The sequence below is a fragment of the Phyllobates terribilis genome, unplaced genomic scaffold (assembly GCF_046119375.1).
Source record: "Phyllobates terribilis strain yellow unplaced genomic scaffold, ASM4611937v1 Scaffold_12__6_contigs__length_324123572, whole genome shotgun sequence".
Lineage (NCBI taxonomy): Eukaryota > Metazoa > Chordata > Amphibia > Anura > Dendrobatidae > Phyllobates > Phyllobates terribilis.
In genome coordinates this window covers 71,325,620-71,341,579 of record NW_027362772.1, presented here as the reverse complement: position 1 = coordinate 71,341,579, position 15,960 = coordinate 71,325,620, and the positions used below count along the sequence as shown (strand labels likewise).

The 15,960-nt window shown below is 43.3% G+C and overlaps 1 protein-coding gene across 2 annotated transcripts in view; it reads left to right on the top strand.

The window, feature by feature from the left end:
• FUZ (fuzzy planar cell polarity protein) overlaps positions 1-15,960 on the top strand; it is a 117,010-nt gene that overhangs the window by 37,222 nt on the left and 63,828 nt on the right. For both annotated transcript variants that reach the window (XR_012252417.1, XM_073655947.1), the window contains exon 2: positions 12,739-12,860. Coding sequence is in view for 1 of the 2 variants with exons in the window: in XM_073655947.1 (XP_073512048.1) it covers positions 12,739-12,860 (122 nt within the window). In the remaining variant the exon portion in view is untranslated. The remainder of the gene's footprint in view (positions 1-12,738; positions 12,861-15,960) is intronic.

The window sequence follows — 15,960 nt, the reverse complement described above, 5'->3', positions numbered from 1 at the left end:
AAATGTGAATAAAAAAAAAAAAGATTATTCCATGACTTTTCGGCTCAAGGTGTGAGCATTTCTCAAGTGAACATGTAGTGCATGCAGAGAGCATACTGTATACAGGGCTGTAGATAATTGCTGAATTAACATGGGCTAAATATAAAAACAATGAAAAAATGCAATATCACTTCACATTACAGTACACAAAATGTGAGAAAGTGTCAGAATGCATAGTACACATAAGCATAACATATGACTCTCCTGATGACAGTTTGTTAGTATGTATAAAGCTCTTAATTAGAGGAATTTTGTACAATGGTGTGGTACAATACAGATAATAATGACTCGCCAAAACAGCATGTTGCGGTATGACTCCAGTGCAATGGAGCACTGCGTTCACAGATCTCTAGTGCGCATGTCTAGACCATAGAATCCTAGAATGTTAGAGTTGGAAGGGACCTCCAGGGTCCTCATGTCCAATCCCCTGCTCAATGCAGGATTCACTTAACCATCTCAGACATATATCTGTCCAGCCTCTGTTTGAAGACTTCCATTGAAGGAGAACTCTCCACCTCTCGTGGCCGCCTGTTCCACTCATTGATCACCCTCACTGTCAAAAAGTTTTTTTCTAATATCTAATCAGTATCTTCTCCCTTTCAGTTTCATCCCATTGCTTCTTGTGTTTCCATGTGCATATGAGAATAAGGATGATCCCTGTACACTGTGACATCCCTTCAAATATTTGTAGACAGCTCTTAGGTCTCCTCTTAGCCTTCTTTTATTCGTACTCCCATGACAGCACCACGAGAGAGAGGATCCGCCCATCAAGGACAGGAAACCTACAGGTTAAAAAGGGCGGCACCTCTCTCCCACCTCAGGTCTCCCATCAAGGACAGGAAACCTAAACTATCACACTTACCTGCAGGAAGAAGAAAGGATCTCTTGTCCCAGATGGAATAGACAGGGTGCCTGGGGCGGTGAAGCCCCTGCCCTGGTCGGTTCTGGACTTCTGGAGACGCCACGGCAGGGCTCATTGGGGCACCTCCGTGTATGTTGCGGTGAGCGTGACATCCCCTCTTGCTGAGGTGGATTGTCCGCTATGTGTGGCTATCCGCATACGGGTAACCCCCCCCCTACACTATGCAGGAGATCTGGGCCGCGCTGGCGGGGAACGTGACAGGCGCGGCCCTATGACGTATTTCCGGTGCACCGGAGGCGGGCGTGGTTCGCGCGTGAGACCAGGAAGCGTATGGGCGCATGCGAGCGAGCGAGCGAGCGAGGACGCCGGAGCGGGGCTTAGCAGCCTGTCACCGCTGATGAGGGGGGGACTCACCACACAGGTACCAGGTATGGCCAGTATAAAAAGGACCTGGCAGCATACAGAGGTGCTTCCCAGCCCATTGTTTTTTTCAATATGGGAGATTCACAAGAGCAGCTATCACCTCAGCAAGAACAACTGCTGCAGGAGCAGCCCTCTGGGGAGCCCTCACAACAGGTGGTGCAACGTCGTTCCCAGTATGGGTCCAGTCGTTCAACTAGGAAGTGCACCGCAAAAAGCAGGAAGGAAGGTCCTATTGTTCGGTGTGATTCTCTGCCGGTTAAAAAGGATTCCTCTGTTTCTAGGGTACCACATATTCCAGGGGGTAAGTGGAATCTTCGTGAAAGTTCTACTAATTCTTCTTCTACTTCTCTGTCTATAATTTTTTCAGACCAAGAAATGTTCATTTAAATCAAAACATAAGGAATGTGCCCTATGCCGCAACCTGCTCCCTGATGCATATGTTAAGAAATTGTGCCAACCTTGTATTGACAGGGTGATGACGGAAGAAACCCCGGGGTTTTCTTTAGGTCTAAAGACTTTAACTAAAGGAGAAATAGGCAAGGCTTTGCGAGGGAATTCTGAGCCCAGGCATTTTCCTCAGGACCCTCAGCCAGACTCAGACTCTGATACCTCAGACATTTCTTCCACTTCCCTCTCTTCCTCTGATAGTGAGTCTGATAGACAATGTTTTCCTCTGAATGAGGTTGATGCCTTGGTAAAAGCTGTCTGAACTACCATGGGCATTGTGGACACTAGCCCAGAAAAATCTTTGGAGGATGTAATGTTTGGGAGATTACGTCAGAAAAAGAAGAGAGGTTTCCCCATGAATACTAAAATTAAAGGTCTCATTGATAGAGAGTGGCAAAAGCCAGAAAGGAAGGGCAGAATTCCTCCCTCCTTCAAAAGGAGGTATCTGTTTGATGATGCCGCATGTTCCTCTTGGTCAAAGGCACCAAAGCTAGATGTTGCCATTGCTAAGGCATAAAAGAAGTCTTCTCTCCCCTTCGATGACATGGGAGCATTAAGAGACTCCCTGGACAGACGAGCAGATATCTTTTTGAAAGGGGCATGGGAGACTACTGCAGGAGTCCTGAAAGCAGCAGTAGCAGCCACCTGCACATCCAGAGCCCTGATGGTCTGGCTGGAGCAGCTAGACAACCAACTGAAGAGGGGTGCCTCCAGGAAGGAGATTATTTCTTCCCTTTCCCTAGGCCAGGGTGCAGCGGCCTTTCTTGCTGACGCGAAATCATCAGCTCTATCAAATGCTGCTCGGAGAGCTCTATGGCTTAAATGCTGGCCTGGAGATGAACTAACAAAATCTAGACTTTGTACAATTCCTTGTGAGGGGGAATATCTTTTCGGCCAAACCATGGATGAACTTTTGGAAAAAGCTGGAGATCCTAAGAAGGGGTTTCCTTCTGTATCTCTACCCTCTCTTAAGAAATCATTTCGGAGAAAGAAATTTGTCAGAAGAAGATTTTTTTTTTTTAGAGAACAGGAAAAATTCGAAGAAAGAGGTCGCAAAGGTAGAGGCCTACTCTTTGGCTCTTCTTCCAAATATGAGCAGAAGCCAGGGAAATCACAATCGGCCCTGGTGGGAGGGAGATTGTCATTGTTTTTCCCGGCTTGGGAACGTATTACACATAGCAGTTGGATTTTGAGCCTAATTAGATTTGGTCTTAACTTTCAGTTTCAAACCCTTCCTTACAGAAGATTCATGATTATTCCCTCTAGCTCCTCCCCAGAGCGGCAGACAGCCCTCGTATCGGAGATTCAAGACCTAATAAAGAAAAACTTCCTGATTGAGTTTCTGAAAACAGAAGAGGGAGACCGATTCTACTGCCCACTCTTCCTGGTCCCCAAACCAGATGGGTACTTCAGGACAATCATAAATTTAAGATCTTTAAATAGTTTTTTTAAAATTAGATACCTTTAAAATGGAATCATTAAAAACGACAATAAAATTACTTTTTCCCCACTGTTATATGGTGGTCTTGGATTTTAAAGACGCTTATTACCATGTTCCCATTCATAATGATTATCAAAAGTATTTGAGGGTGGCCATTAAAATAAGAGGGGTAGTTAAACAATTCCAGTATACCGCCCTTCCCTTTGGGTTGGCAATAGCCCCGAGAGTTTTTACCAAACTAGTGGCAGAGGTTATGGCCCATATAAGAGAAAAATACATCTTGATAATCCCTTACCTTGATGATTTTCTGATAGTGGGGGACTCCTTTGTACAATGCGAAGCCCACCTTCAAGTGACAATTTCTGTTCTAGAAAGCCTAGGTTGGTTTCTAAATCTGGAAAAATCTAGGTTGACCTAAACAAAAGGCTCAATAGTTCCTGGGGGTCATTTTAGATTCAGAAAGACAGTTATGCCATTTGTCAGAGAAAAAGATTGCAAAAATCCAGGTCCTAGTGAAGCAATGTATCGATAGACCCTCTATGTCACTCCGTAGAGCCATGTCATTATTGGGGACCCTGACCTCAAGTTTTACCGCTGTGAATTGGTCCCAGTTTCCCTCAAGGGCACTTCAATGGGATATATTATATAACGACTCAATTCTAGATGGTCATCTAGACCAGGAATTCACCTTGGCCCCTCGCTCCTTACAATCCCTTCGTTGGTGGTTGGTATACTCTAATCTTTCTAGGGGAGTCCCTTGGGAAAGTAAACCTACTGCAGTCTTGACTACGGATGCAAGTTCTACAGGTTGGGGTGCTCATTTTGAAGGTAACTTAATTCAGGGGACCTGGTCAACCAATGAGGTACAGTTTTCCTCGAATGTTAAGGAACTTTTGGCGGTTGATAATGCGCTCAATGGGTTCCTTGTATATTTACAGGGCCAGGATGTCCGCATACTCTCGGACAATCAAGTGACAGTAGCATATATAAATCATCAAGGAGGAACCCGTTCAAAAGACTTAATGAGAGTAGCAGACAAACTTCTTCAGAAAGCAGAAGAACATTTTCTCTCCCGTTCTGCTGTACATCTAAGAGGAAAAGAAAAGGTCAGAGCAGATTTTCTCAGCCGCAGTTCCCTAAAAGAAGGAGAATGGTCCTTGAACCCTCAGATGTTCTCCAAGATTGTTGCAATGTGGGGTCTTCCAACAGTGGACTTGTTTGCGACAAAATACAATCGGAAGGTGGCAATGTTTTGTTCTCTAAACCCCAGAGAAAGGCCCCTGGCAGTGGATGCCTTCATGATTTCCTGGGAGTTTCCTTTGGCGTATGCATTCCCTCCCATGATCCTGCTTCCGTCAATCATAAGGAAAATCAGGGCAGACAAATCCAGAATAATCGTTATATGCCCCTTTTGGCCCAAGAGACCATGGTTCTCTTGTTTCCGGAGACTGTCAATATCAGACCCCTGGGTCCTTCTGGAGATTCCGGACCTTCTCACTCAGGGTACGGTTTCCCATCCTCCAGCCTCAAATCTCCAAGCAATCATCAAAGCAAAAGGTGGCTACTTTGAAGAACCTAGAATATAAGACATATTTTCAGTTGTTTCACACGTTTTTGTTAACTATATAATTCCACATGTGTTAATTCATAGTTTTGATGCCTTCAGTGTGAATGTACAATTTTCATAGTCATGAAAATACAGAAACATCTTTAAATGAGAAGGTGTGTCCAAACTTTTGGTCTGTACTGTATACACAAATACATACAGCAGGTGAAATAAGTATTGAACGCATCACCAGTTTTCTAAGTAAATATATTCTGAAAGGTGCTATTGATTGAAAAGTAAGATTTTAATCAAAATCTCTCTGAACACTAGAACAAGTTCCAGAAGTTTTGACAAGACTGAGTTTCATAGAACATTTTTTTAACCCATAATATAAAAATAAGGTTAATAATAAGATTTTCATTATAAAAAAACTTTAGTTTTACTCAAATTAGTTGATGCAAATATGAATATACCCCACATCAAAAACTACTACATCTAGTTTTTTGTATGATCTTTAAGGGCAGGACCAAGTCTTCTAGGCCTAGCATGAACATGTTGGCGACATAATGTCACGCTAGGTAAGGGGAGGACCAAGTGTAGGACGATGGGAAAACTGGGGAAGCCCAACAACTAGGGAAAGGGAAAGTTGAGACCCCTAGGCAGATCTTGCAACACCCTGACTCCCCTACCGTCCCTAAATATGTTCCGCACTTATCACCGAGCAGAATACCTAATCCCTGAATGTCCCTAGAGCTAGGCCCTAGGTAGGGAGGTGAAAGGGTGAGCACTAGTCAGCCCCCACTACAACTAAAGACAAAAAAAACAGACAAGGAGATACACTTAGCTTGAGCAGACACCAAAGAGAAGAAGACAACAATCCACCAAGAAACTAGCTGACTGCTAGTGCTCCAGGCCTGGGCAAGGGAAAATAGTTCTATCATCAGTGACTCTCTGGATTCACTGAAGGTTTTTAAATATCAAGCAAGGGTGTATCAATTAGCAGCAGAAGGTGGGGCTCACTGCTGGGTCCTAGCGAGAGAAGGATACCACTACAATACAGAGATGAAAGGATCACAAAGATGTCTGCAAAGCCAAGCACAGCGACCTTCTACAGCCGGATCCAGAACGACTGTCTGTTAAACCTGATACACCAATGTCACATATACCAACCTCTGTCTTTTTCCTTTCTTCAAGAACGAGCTATTTTAGAGCCTGGATGCTGGATGAAGAGTGATGACAACTTGTCTCTTCACAATTCCCCATAACATGCATAATTTTTGGGAGTATTACTACTACTTCTGGGTGTCCTCCTCCGTAGGCACTTTTTCTCTGCCGGCACCATTATAGTCTATGGCCCCATCGGCGCATATGTCCGAATACTGTTTTGCGGAGGAGTTCAGACGTAAGGCCCAACCGGGCCACCGAACGGGTGTAGGAACACAATGTGAAAGTACCCTCACAGTATTTCTTTTTTATCTTTAGTACAATATGTGTAAAAGTAAACGGTGTCATTCAAAACTACAAAAAGTGAGCTAGAAAAAAATATAGTTATGGCTATTGAGGAAAAAAATAACCCCCTCCCCCACCCCCAAAAAAAGAAAAATTGCCTGAAATCGGAATCAGATCTTTGACAGAGAATGACTTACTAAGAACATAAAGGTCCACAGCAATGGAACGTGGGCTTGGCTTATGGGGTTTGGCGTGGGGCTCGTGAATGTGGTAGTATGTCTGTTGCATATCACAATTTTTTTTTTTTTCTGTCAGAATTGTACAAAATCTGACAGAAAACCTAAATTTTTTTGTTTTTCATTTGACCCCTGAGGTAATGTGTGAGCCTCGTCTCCGGTGGGTAGTTTTTGGGTTCAGTCATTGTCTTTATGGAGTTCTTATCAAACCTAGCGAAAAAGGGAAGAGTCGTGAGGTAAATTCAGAGCTGTATGTGTTACCACACAGACGGATAATGGAGGCCTTGAGGGGGGGGAGTATTTATTCACCTGTTCAGCTGGCACGATGTCCTACTTCCCAGTTGCTCATACATATCTGTGTGAGGTTTTCACTTGGCTGGGATATCATTTGGTTGGGTGTAACTCTCATTATTACCAGCCATTCCTCATCAGAGTATAAAAGTGAAGTAAATCCTGACTGTCATGGCCAACACTGATTTGACATGCTGATATAACACTTATCCTTGTAGGCCCATCCCAATAATTAATCACTCTTTTCCTAATCCTTTTTAATCACGTAAAATACCTCACGGGGTCATGTGAGAGCACATTTTAATTATGAATTGAACAAAGTCGCTATAACGATCCTTGTTCTGGTTTCGGAAAACTTCCCTGTCCCCCCGGCTGGAGTTTGCTTTAGGCTGTGTGCACACGATGCGTTTTTAATGCGTTTCCGCTGCATTTCTGCAGCTGCGGAAACGCCGCCGAAACGCATTAAAAACGCATGGTAGAAAGGCAGCAATGTTCCCCAATGGAAATCCGCATGTGCTGTGCCCATGATGCGGATTTTTCCGCAGCATAAACGCTGCGATCAAAAATCCGCAGCATGTCAATTAATTTTGCGGAAACGCTGCTTTTTCGCCGCCATTGACTTGCATTAGACCGCATGGAATCCGCATCACTGTATATGTAGATGCGCATTCCATGCGTTCTAATGTGCGGATGGTACCCGGGTGTGGATGAGAGGACCCTCATCCAGACCCAGTCACCATTAAAAAAAAAGAATAAAATAAAAAATATATATATACTCACCTTCCGGCGTCCCGCGCTGCGTCCTCCTGGCTTCCCGGGCACTTCGCGGTTGAATGAAGGACCTACGCTGACGTCAGAGTCATGTGACGGGTCACGTGACGCTGACGTCGGCAGGTCCTTCAGTCTTACACTGCCGGCAGCCGGGACGGAGGGAAGCAGGACACCGGGGGCCATCGGAGGGTAGTATATATTCATTTTTTTATTTTTTGACATTCACACACTATATAAATCCTTGCCGTCTGCATGGATTTATATAGTGTGAAGTTGACAAGCACTTTCCAAGTGATGCTAAAATCGCTTGGGACGCGCTTGTCAACCCGCATGCGGAAATGCAAGTGAACGCTTCACATCCGCATGTCCCTGGCAGGAAAAACGCATGTACAATCCGCATGCGTTTTTTCCTGCCAGGGAGATGCAGAAACGCTCAGGAAAAAATCCTGAGCATTTCTGCATCGTGTGCACATACCCTTAAAGAAGAAACCTGCTTTACTCGCTCTCCCTGGTTCCAGCGTTTAGTTTCAGATGCTGCTCCCGGTGTCTGGTATGGGCCGCGGAGCTGGCGTCACATCAACAGCACTGCAGCCGATCCGTGAGCTCGGCAGTTCTGAGCACTCATGCCATTTAATCTGAGTGAGGTGAGCTCACCGATTAGCTGCAGCGCTGGAGATGATAATGGACACTGGAGGTAGCGTCTTGAGTGTCGGCTTTGGACCTGGGGAGGATGAGTAAAGTTTATAAATACAGATGAGAAAAAATAAAAAAAACGAAGTGAAATGGAGAAAAAACAGATGACATGTGAGAGAAAAAGTGTTTTTCACTGATGTAAAAATAGACATGGATGTGTGAATGTATCCTTAAAGGGGTTGTCCACTACTACTTTGAAAGTTATACTTAAAGTGTTTCCGTCAATTTAATTTTTATTTCATACACAACAATTGTAAACATGAAAAATAAATCAACTTTGTAATATAACTTATCAGAGAAATTAGCTTTTTTTCTCCTCCAGGAGTGATATTTGGCTCTCAGTTTATTGGTAAAATCTGTTTTCAGGGAAGACAGATTTTCCTATTATAAGTAAAGAGATGACACTTGGTGCTCATAAAGTTCTATGGAGGAAGGAGGAGGAGCTAGGGGCACAGACATTCTACTGCAAGTTCTTCTGAAACAACAGCTATTTTTCATTTTCTCATTGCTTTCTATGGGTGAAAAAAATCCAGCAAAAACGCAGAAAGAATTGACACGCTGCAGTTCTCAAAAACGCTGCAGTTTTCAGTCAGTCAGGAAATAAAGAACAAGTGTGTGCAGGTGATTTCTGAAATCTCATAGCTTTTGCTGGCATTGTAAAAAGCAGCTTTTAGTTTGCATTAAAAAAAATGCAACAAAAACGCAGTGTGAACACAGCCTTATATGATATAACTAGAGGGGAGCTGTGGGAACAGTCGGCAGCCTTTAACCCCTTTCCGGCCCACTAATACGTATCTGTGCCCTGGGCCTTATTGGCCTGATACGTATTAGTACACCTTGGTGATTTCGCCCGCACACAAGCAGTGCGGGCAAGATCGCAGCCGTGTGTTAGCTGATTGTCGCAGCTAACACCCGGTGCTATGTGCAGGGAGCGGTCCTGCACCGCTCCCTGCACATTAACCCCCAAAATGCTGCGATCGAAATCGATCACAGCATTCCGGTGGCAAGGGGAGGTAAGCACAATACATACCTTTTCTGCCGGCGTCCCGCGGCGTCTGAGTCTAGTCCCGGATGTTGTCATGGTGACCCGATGTCATCATGACAACATCCGGGTCACCAGGAGGCAGAAAGTTACTTTGGTCATGCGCAGTGCGCGACCAAAGTAACTTCTCCCTGTGCAGCTCTGACAGCCTGCATAGCACAGGGATGTGTCTGCATTCCTGTGCTACACAGCCGATCAGGCTGCAAAAAGTGAATGTCTCACTATGGGACTATGTGCAAAACTAATATAAATGTCAGAAAGCGAAAAATAAAAATTGTAAAAATATTAAAAAAATAATAATAATACCAAAACAATAAAAGTACACATATTTGGTATCGCCGCATCCGGAACGACCTGACCTATAAAACTGTCCCACTAGTTAACCCCTTTGTTTTTTTTTTTGTTGTTTTTTTTTTACCGTGTTCACTAAACTTAAAACTATGCTTTATCATCATACCGCCAAATAAAAAATGGAATAAAACGCGATCAAAAAGAGGAATGTAAATAAAAATGGTACTGCTGAAAACGTCATCTTTTCCCGCAAAAAACAAGCCGCCATATAGCTTCAAAGGCCGAAAAATAAAAAAGTTATAGCTCTCAGAATAAAGCGATGCAAAAACAATTCTATTTTCTATAAAGTAGTTTTTATTGTGTAAAAGTGCCAAAACATAAAAAAAATAGAAATGTGGTACCGCTGTAAACGTACTGACCCGAAGAATAAAGCTACCTTATCAATTGTACCACATGCAGAACGGCATAAACCCCGCACCCCTCCCCCCCCAAAAAATTCCTGAATTGTTGGTCTTTGTTTATTCTGCCTCCCAAAAATCGGAATAGAAAGCGATCAAAAAATGTCATGTGCCCTAAAATGGTACCAATGAAAACGACAACTTGTCCCGCAAAAAAACAAGCCATCACATGACTCTGTCGGCCGAAATATGGAAAAATTATAGCTCTCAAAATATGGGGATGCAAAAACTAGTCTTTGCAAAAAAAAGGTTTTTTTTAGTGTGACAGCTGTCATTCATAAAAACCTGATATGAATCTAGTATCGCTGTAATCGCACCGACCCGAAGAATAAAGTCGTCTAATCATTTATACCGCACGAGGAACGGCGTAAAAAATAAACTCTAGGGTTAGGGTTGTGCTAGGGTTAGGGTTGGGCTAGGGTTAGGGTAGGGTTAGGGTTGGGTAGGGTTAGGGTTGGTCTAGAGCTAGGGTTAGGGTTGGGCTAGGGTTAGGGTTGGGCTAGGGTTAGGATTGGGCTAGGCTTAGGGTTGGGCTAGTGTTAGGGTTGGGCTAGTGTTAGGGTTGGGCTAGGGTTGGGTTAGGGTTAGGGCTAGGGTTAGGGTTGGGCTAGGGTTAGGGTTGAGCTAGGGTTGGGTTAGGGTTGGGCTAGGGTTAGGGTTGGACTAGGGTTAGGGTTGGGCTAGGGTTTGGGCTACGGTTAGGGTAGGGTTGGGGTTGGGTTAGGGTCAGGCTAGGTTTAGGGTTGGGCTAGGGTTAGGGTTGGGCTAGGGTTAGGGTTGGTCTAGGGTTAGGGTTGGTCTAGGGTTAGGGTTGAGGTAGGGTTGGGCTAGGGTTAGGTTAGGGTTGGGCTAGGGTTAGGGTTGGGCTAGGTTTAGGGTTGTGCTAGAGTTGGGCTAAGGTTGTGCTAGGGTTAGGGTTTGGCTAGGGTTTGGCTAGGGTTTGGCTAGGGTTAGGGTTTGGCTAGGGTAGGGCTAGGGTTGGGCTAGGGTTAGGGTTTGGCTAGGGTAGGGCTAGGGTTGGGCTAGGGTTAGGGTTAGAACTAGGGTTGGGCTAGGGTTAGGGTTGGGCTAGAGTTAGGATTGGGGGTGTATTAGGGTAGGGTTTAGGCTTGTGTTGGGTTTGGGATTTTTTCAGAAGTAAAGAAAAAAAAATGATGACGATATGGCAGCTAATGTTGAGCGCAAGTGCTCACTACTTGAGTTTGCATCGGGTGCTCGGGTATGCACCGAGTATAGCGTGTGCTCAAGTCTCCTCCCCAAATGTTTTGCAGCTGTTATACAGCCCAAATAAACCTTGTGGGGATTGCCTGCCATGCACGAGTGATCCCCACATGTTTTTTGGATGTCTAATAACCGTGAAACATGCGGGCGGGGACTCGAGCATGTCACTAGAGCACGCGTGATACATGGTGCATACCTGAGTTCCCGATGCAAACTCAAGTAGCGAGCACTTGTACTCAAGACTAATGACAACTTATTCAACATGATGACCTAATGTTATCAAATTCTGTGTCGTGCCTCTGGGTTCAAAATGTTCACTATACCCCTTGATAAAATCCTCGAGGGGTCTAGTTTCCAAGATGGAGTCACTTGGGGGGGTTTACACCGTTTAGGCACATCAGGGACTCCCAAAGCGCAACATGGTGTCCGCTAATTATTCAAGCAATTTTTACATTCAAAAAGTCAAATGGCCTTTCCTTCCAAACCCAGCCGTGCGCCCAAACAGTGGTTTTCCCCCACATATGGGGTATTGGCTTACTCAGGAGAAATTGCACAACAAATTGCGTGGTGCGATTTCTCCTGTTAACCTTATGAAAATGCAAAATTGGGGCTGAAAAGCATTTTTGTTGGAAAAATGTGAAAATATTATTTTTACGGCTCAATGTTATAAACTTCTGTGAAGCACCTGGGGGTTCAGGGTGCTCACCACACATCTAGATAAGTTCCCTGGGGGGTTTAGTTTCCAAAATGGTGTCACTTGTGGGGGGTTCCACTGTTTAGGCATATCAGGGGCTCTCCAAACGCAACATGGCGTCTGCTAATTATTCAAGCAAATTTTACATTCAAAAAGTCAAATGGCGCTCCTTCCCTTCCGAACCCTGCCGCCCAAACAGTGTTTTTCCCCCACATATAGGTTATCAGCGTGCTCAGGAGGAATTGCACAACAAATTTTGAGGTTCAATTTTTAATGATACCCTTGCGAATATAAAAAAAATTGGGGTCTAAAGTAACATTTTTGTGAAAAACAATAAATGTTCATTTTTTTCATCCACATTCCAAAAATTCCTGTGAAGGGTTAATAAACTGCTTGAATGTGGTTTTGAGCACCTTGAGGGGTGCAGTTTTTAGAATTGTTTCACTTTTGGGTATTTTCTGTCATAAAGACTCATCAAAGTCACTTTAAATGTGATGTGGTCCCTAAAAAATGGTTTTGTAAACTTTGTTGGAAAAATTAGAAATCGCTGGTCAATTTTTAACCCTTATAGCTCCCTAACGAAAAAAAATTTGGGTTCCAAAATTGTGGTGATGTAAAGTAGACATGTGGGAAATGTTATTTGTTAACCATTTTGTGTGACATATCTCTCTGATTTAAGGGCATGAAAATTTAAAGTTTGAAAATTGCAAAATTTTCGCCAAATTTCCGTTTTTTTCACGTCATTAACGTGCAAACCACCCTCGGGGGTAAAGGGGTTAAAGGAGACTTTCCTGCACATTTTTTTTATTTCACCTGTGCCTTTGTGTTTTCCAGCTTACTTTTTCCGTTATCGGGTCACTGAACGGCGTGCACATGTTTGCCAATAATCAGGATGTTCTGTTAACGTCTACATGCACTGAGAACAGCAGGGTGGTGTGGAGGACCTTCCATGATAGGTAAGTGACTGACGGACGCCATCCACAGCGGTATCGCTGCTGACATGTCCTCCTGTGAACATACACTCCTCATCCTCAATATTGAACTTGCGCAAGTCAGAAGCGGGTGTATTGAGCGGGCTCACGGGGTGAGCCTGCCTCATACCCGGCAGGTCATGGCTGCCAGGACCTGCCTCTAGCAATTGTGGGTGTTAACCTGTTAAATGCCTCCGTCAAACTCTGACAGTGGTATTTAACCCGCGCCGGCATTGTGGCTCTTCATTTCATGCGCCCATCGACAGCTTCCAGTCCCCTAAGGGGACTAGCAAGAAAAATGGAAATAAAAAAATAAAAAATGTTTTAAAAAAATATGAAAAAAAAAATAAAGATATTAAGACATTAAAAGTAAAGATATTAAAAATAGAGATATTAAGACATTAACCCCTTAAGGACCTTGGAATTTTCCTTTTTTACGTTTTCGTTTTTTGCCCCCCCCCTTGTTCCCAGAGCCGTAGTATTTTTATTTTTTGGTCAATATGGCCATGTGAGGGCTTATTTTTTGCGGGACAAGTTGTACTTTTGAACGACATCACTGGTTTTACCATATTCTGTACTGGAAAACGGGGAAAAAATTCCAAGTGCGGTGAAATTGCAAAAAAGTGCAATACCATAGTTGTTTTTTTTTTTTTTTTTACCACGTTCACTGAATGCTAAAACTGACCTGCCACTCATATTCTCCAGGTCATTACGAGTTCGTAGACACCAAACATGTACAGTGGTGGCCAAAAGTATTGGCACCCCTGCAATTCTGTCAGATAATACTCAGTTTCTTCCTGAAAATGATTGCAATCACAAATTCTTTGGTATTATTATCTTCATTTAATTTGCTTGCAAGGAAAAAACACAAAAGAGAATGAAGCAAAAATCAAATCATTGATCATTTCACACAAAACTCCAAAAATGGGCAGGACAAAAGTATTGGCACCCTCAGCCTAATACTTGGTTGCACAACCTTTAGCCAAAATAACTGCGAACAACCGCTTCCGGTAACCATCAATGAGTTTCTTACAATGCTCTGCTGGAATTGTAGACCATTCTTCTTTGGCAAACTGCTCCAGGTCCCTGATATTTGAAGGGTGCCTTCTCCAAACTGCCATTTTGAGATCTCTCCACAGGTGTTCTATGGGATTCAGGTCTGGACTCGTTGCTGGCCACCTTAGAAGTCTCCAGTGCTTTCTCTCAAACCATTTTATAGTGCTTTTGGAAGTGTGTTTTGGGTCATTGTCCTGCTGGAAGACCCATGACCTCTGAGGGAGACCCAGCTTTCTCACACTGGGCCCTACATTATGCTGCAAAATTTGTTGGTAGTCTTCAGACTTCATAATGCCATGCACACAGTCAAGTAGTCCAGTGCCAGAGGCAGCAAAGCGACCCCAAAACATCAGGGAACCTCCACCATGTTTGACTGTAGGGACCGTGTTCTTTTCTTTGAATGCCTCTTTTTTTCCCTGTACACTCTACAGTATGTTGATGCTTTTTCCCAAAAAGCTCTACTTTTGTCTCATCTGACCAGAGAACATTCTTCCAAAACGTTTTAGGCTTTCTCAGGTAAGTTTTGGCAAACTCCAGCCTGGCTTTTTTATGTCTCGGGGTAAGAAGTGGGGTCTTCCTGGGTATCCTACCATACAGTGCCTTTTCATTCAGACGCCGACGGATAGTACAGGTTGACACTGTTGTACCCTCGGACTGCAGGGCAAATTGAACTTGTTTGGATGTTAGTCGAGGTTCTTTATCCACCATCCACACAATCTTGCGTTGAAATCTCTCGTCAATTTTTCTTTTCCGTCCACATCTAGGGAGGTTAGCCACAGTGCCATGGGCTTTAAACTTCTTGATGACACTGCGCACGGAAGACACAGGAACATTCAGGTCTTTGAAGATGGACTTGTAGCCTTGAGATTGCTCATGCTTCCTCACAATTTGGTTTCTCAAGTCCTCAGACAGTTCTTTGGTCTTCTTTCTTTTCTTCATGCTCAATGTGGTACACACAAGGACACAGGACAGAGGTTGAGTCAACTTTAATCCATGTTAACTGGCTGCAAGTGTGATTTAGTTATTGCCAACACCTGTTAGTTGCCACAGGTAAGTTACAGGTGCTGTTAATTACACGAATTAGAGAAGCATCACATGATTTTTCAAAGGGTGCCAATACTTTTGTCCACCCCCTTTTTTAGGTTTGGTGTGGAATTATATCCAATTTGGCTTTAGGACAATTCTTTTTGTGTTTTTTCATTGAAGACAAATTAAATGAAGATAATAATACCAAAGAATTTGTGATTGCAATCATTTTCAGGAAGAAACTGAGTATAATCTGACAGAATTGCAGGGGTGCCAATACTTTTGGCCACCACTGTATAGCTTCTTTTTTATTTAAGTGGTGAAAAAAAATCCAAAGTTTGCTAAAAAAAAAAAAAAAAAAAAAAAAGCCTCCATTTTCCAAGACCCGTGGCGTCTCCATTTTTGGGATCTGGGGTCGGGTGAGCTCTTATTTTTTGCGTGCTGAGCTGACGTTTTTATTGATACCATTTGGGGTAGATGTTTTGATCGCCCGTTATTGCATTTTATTGCAGTGTTGCGGTGACAAAAAAACACGTAATTCTGGCGTTTAGAATTTTTTTTCTTGTTACTCCGTTTACTGATCACATTAATTATTTATTTATATTGATAGATAAGATGGGTTCTGAACGCGGCGATACCAAATATGTGTATGTGTGTTTTTTTTTTATTATTTTATTTTGAATGGGGCGAAAGGGGGGCGATTTTAACATATATATATATATATATATATATATATATATATATATATATATATATATATATATATATATATATATATATATATATATTTTTTTTTTATATTTTTTAAAACATTTTTTTACAGTTTCTGCATGCTTCAATAGTCTCATAGCGAACAGCACATGATAACCACAGGGGTCTGCTGCAGACCCAGGGTTGTCATGCCAACCCATCGGTGACCCGCGATCATGTGACGGGGTCACCGATGGGCGGGGCTAATGCCACGCTTCCGGCGCCGCGATGTTAAATGCCACTGTCAGAGGTT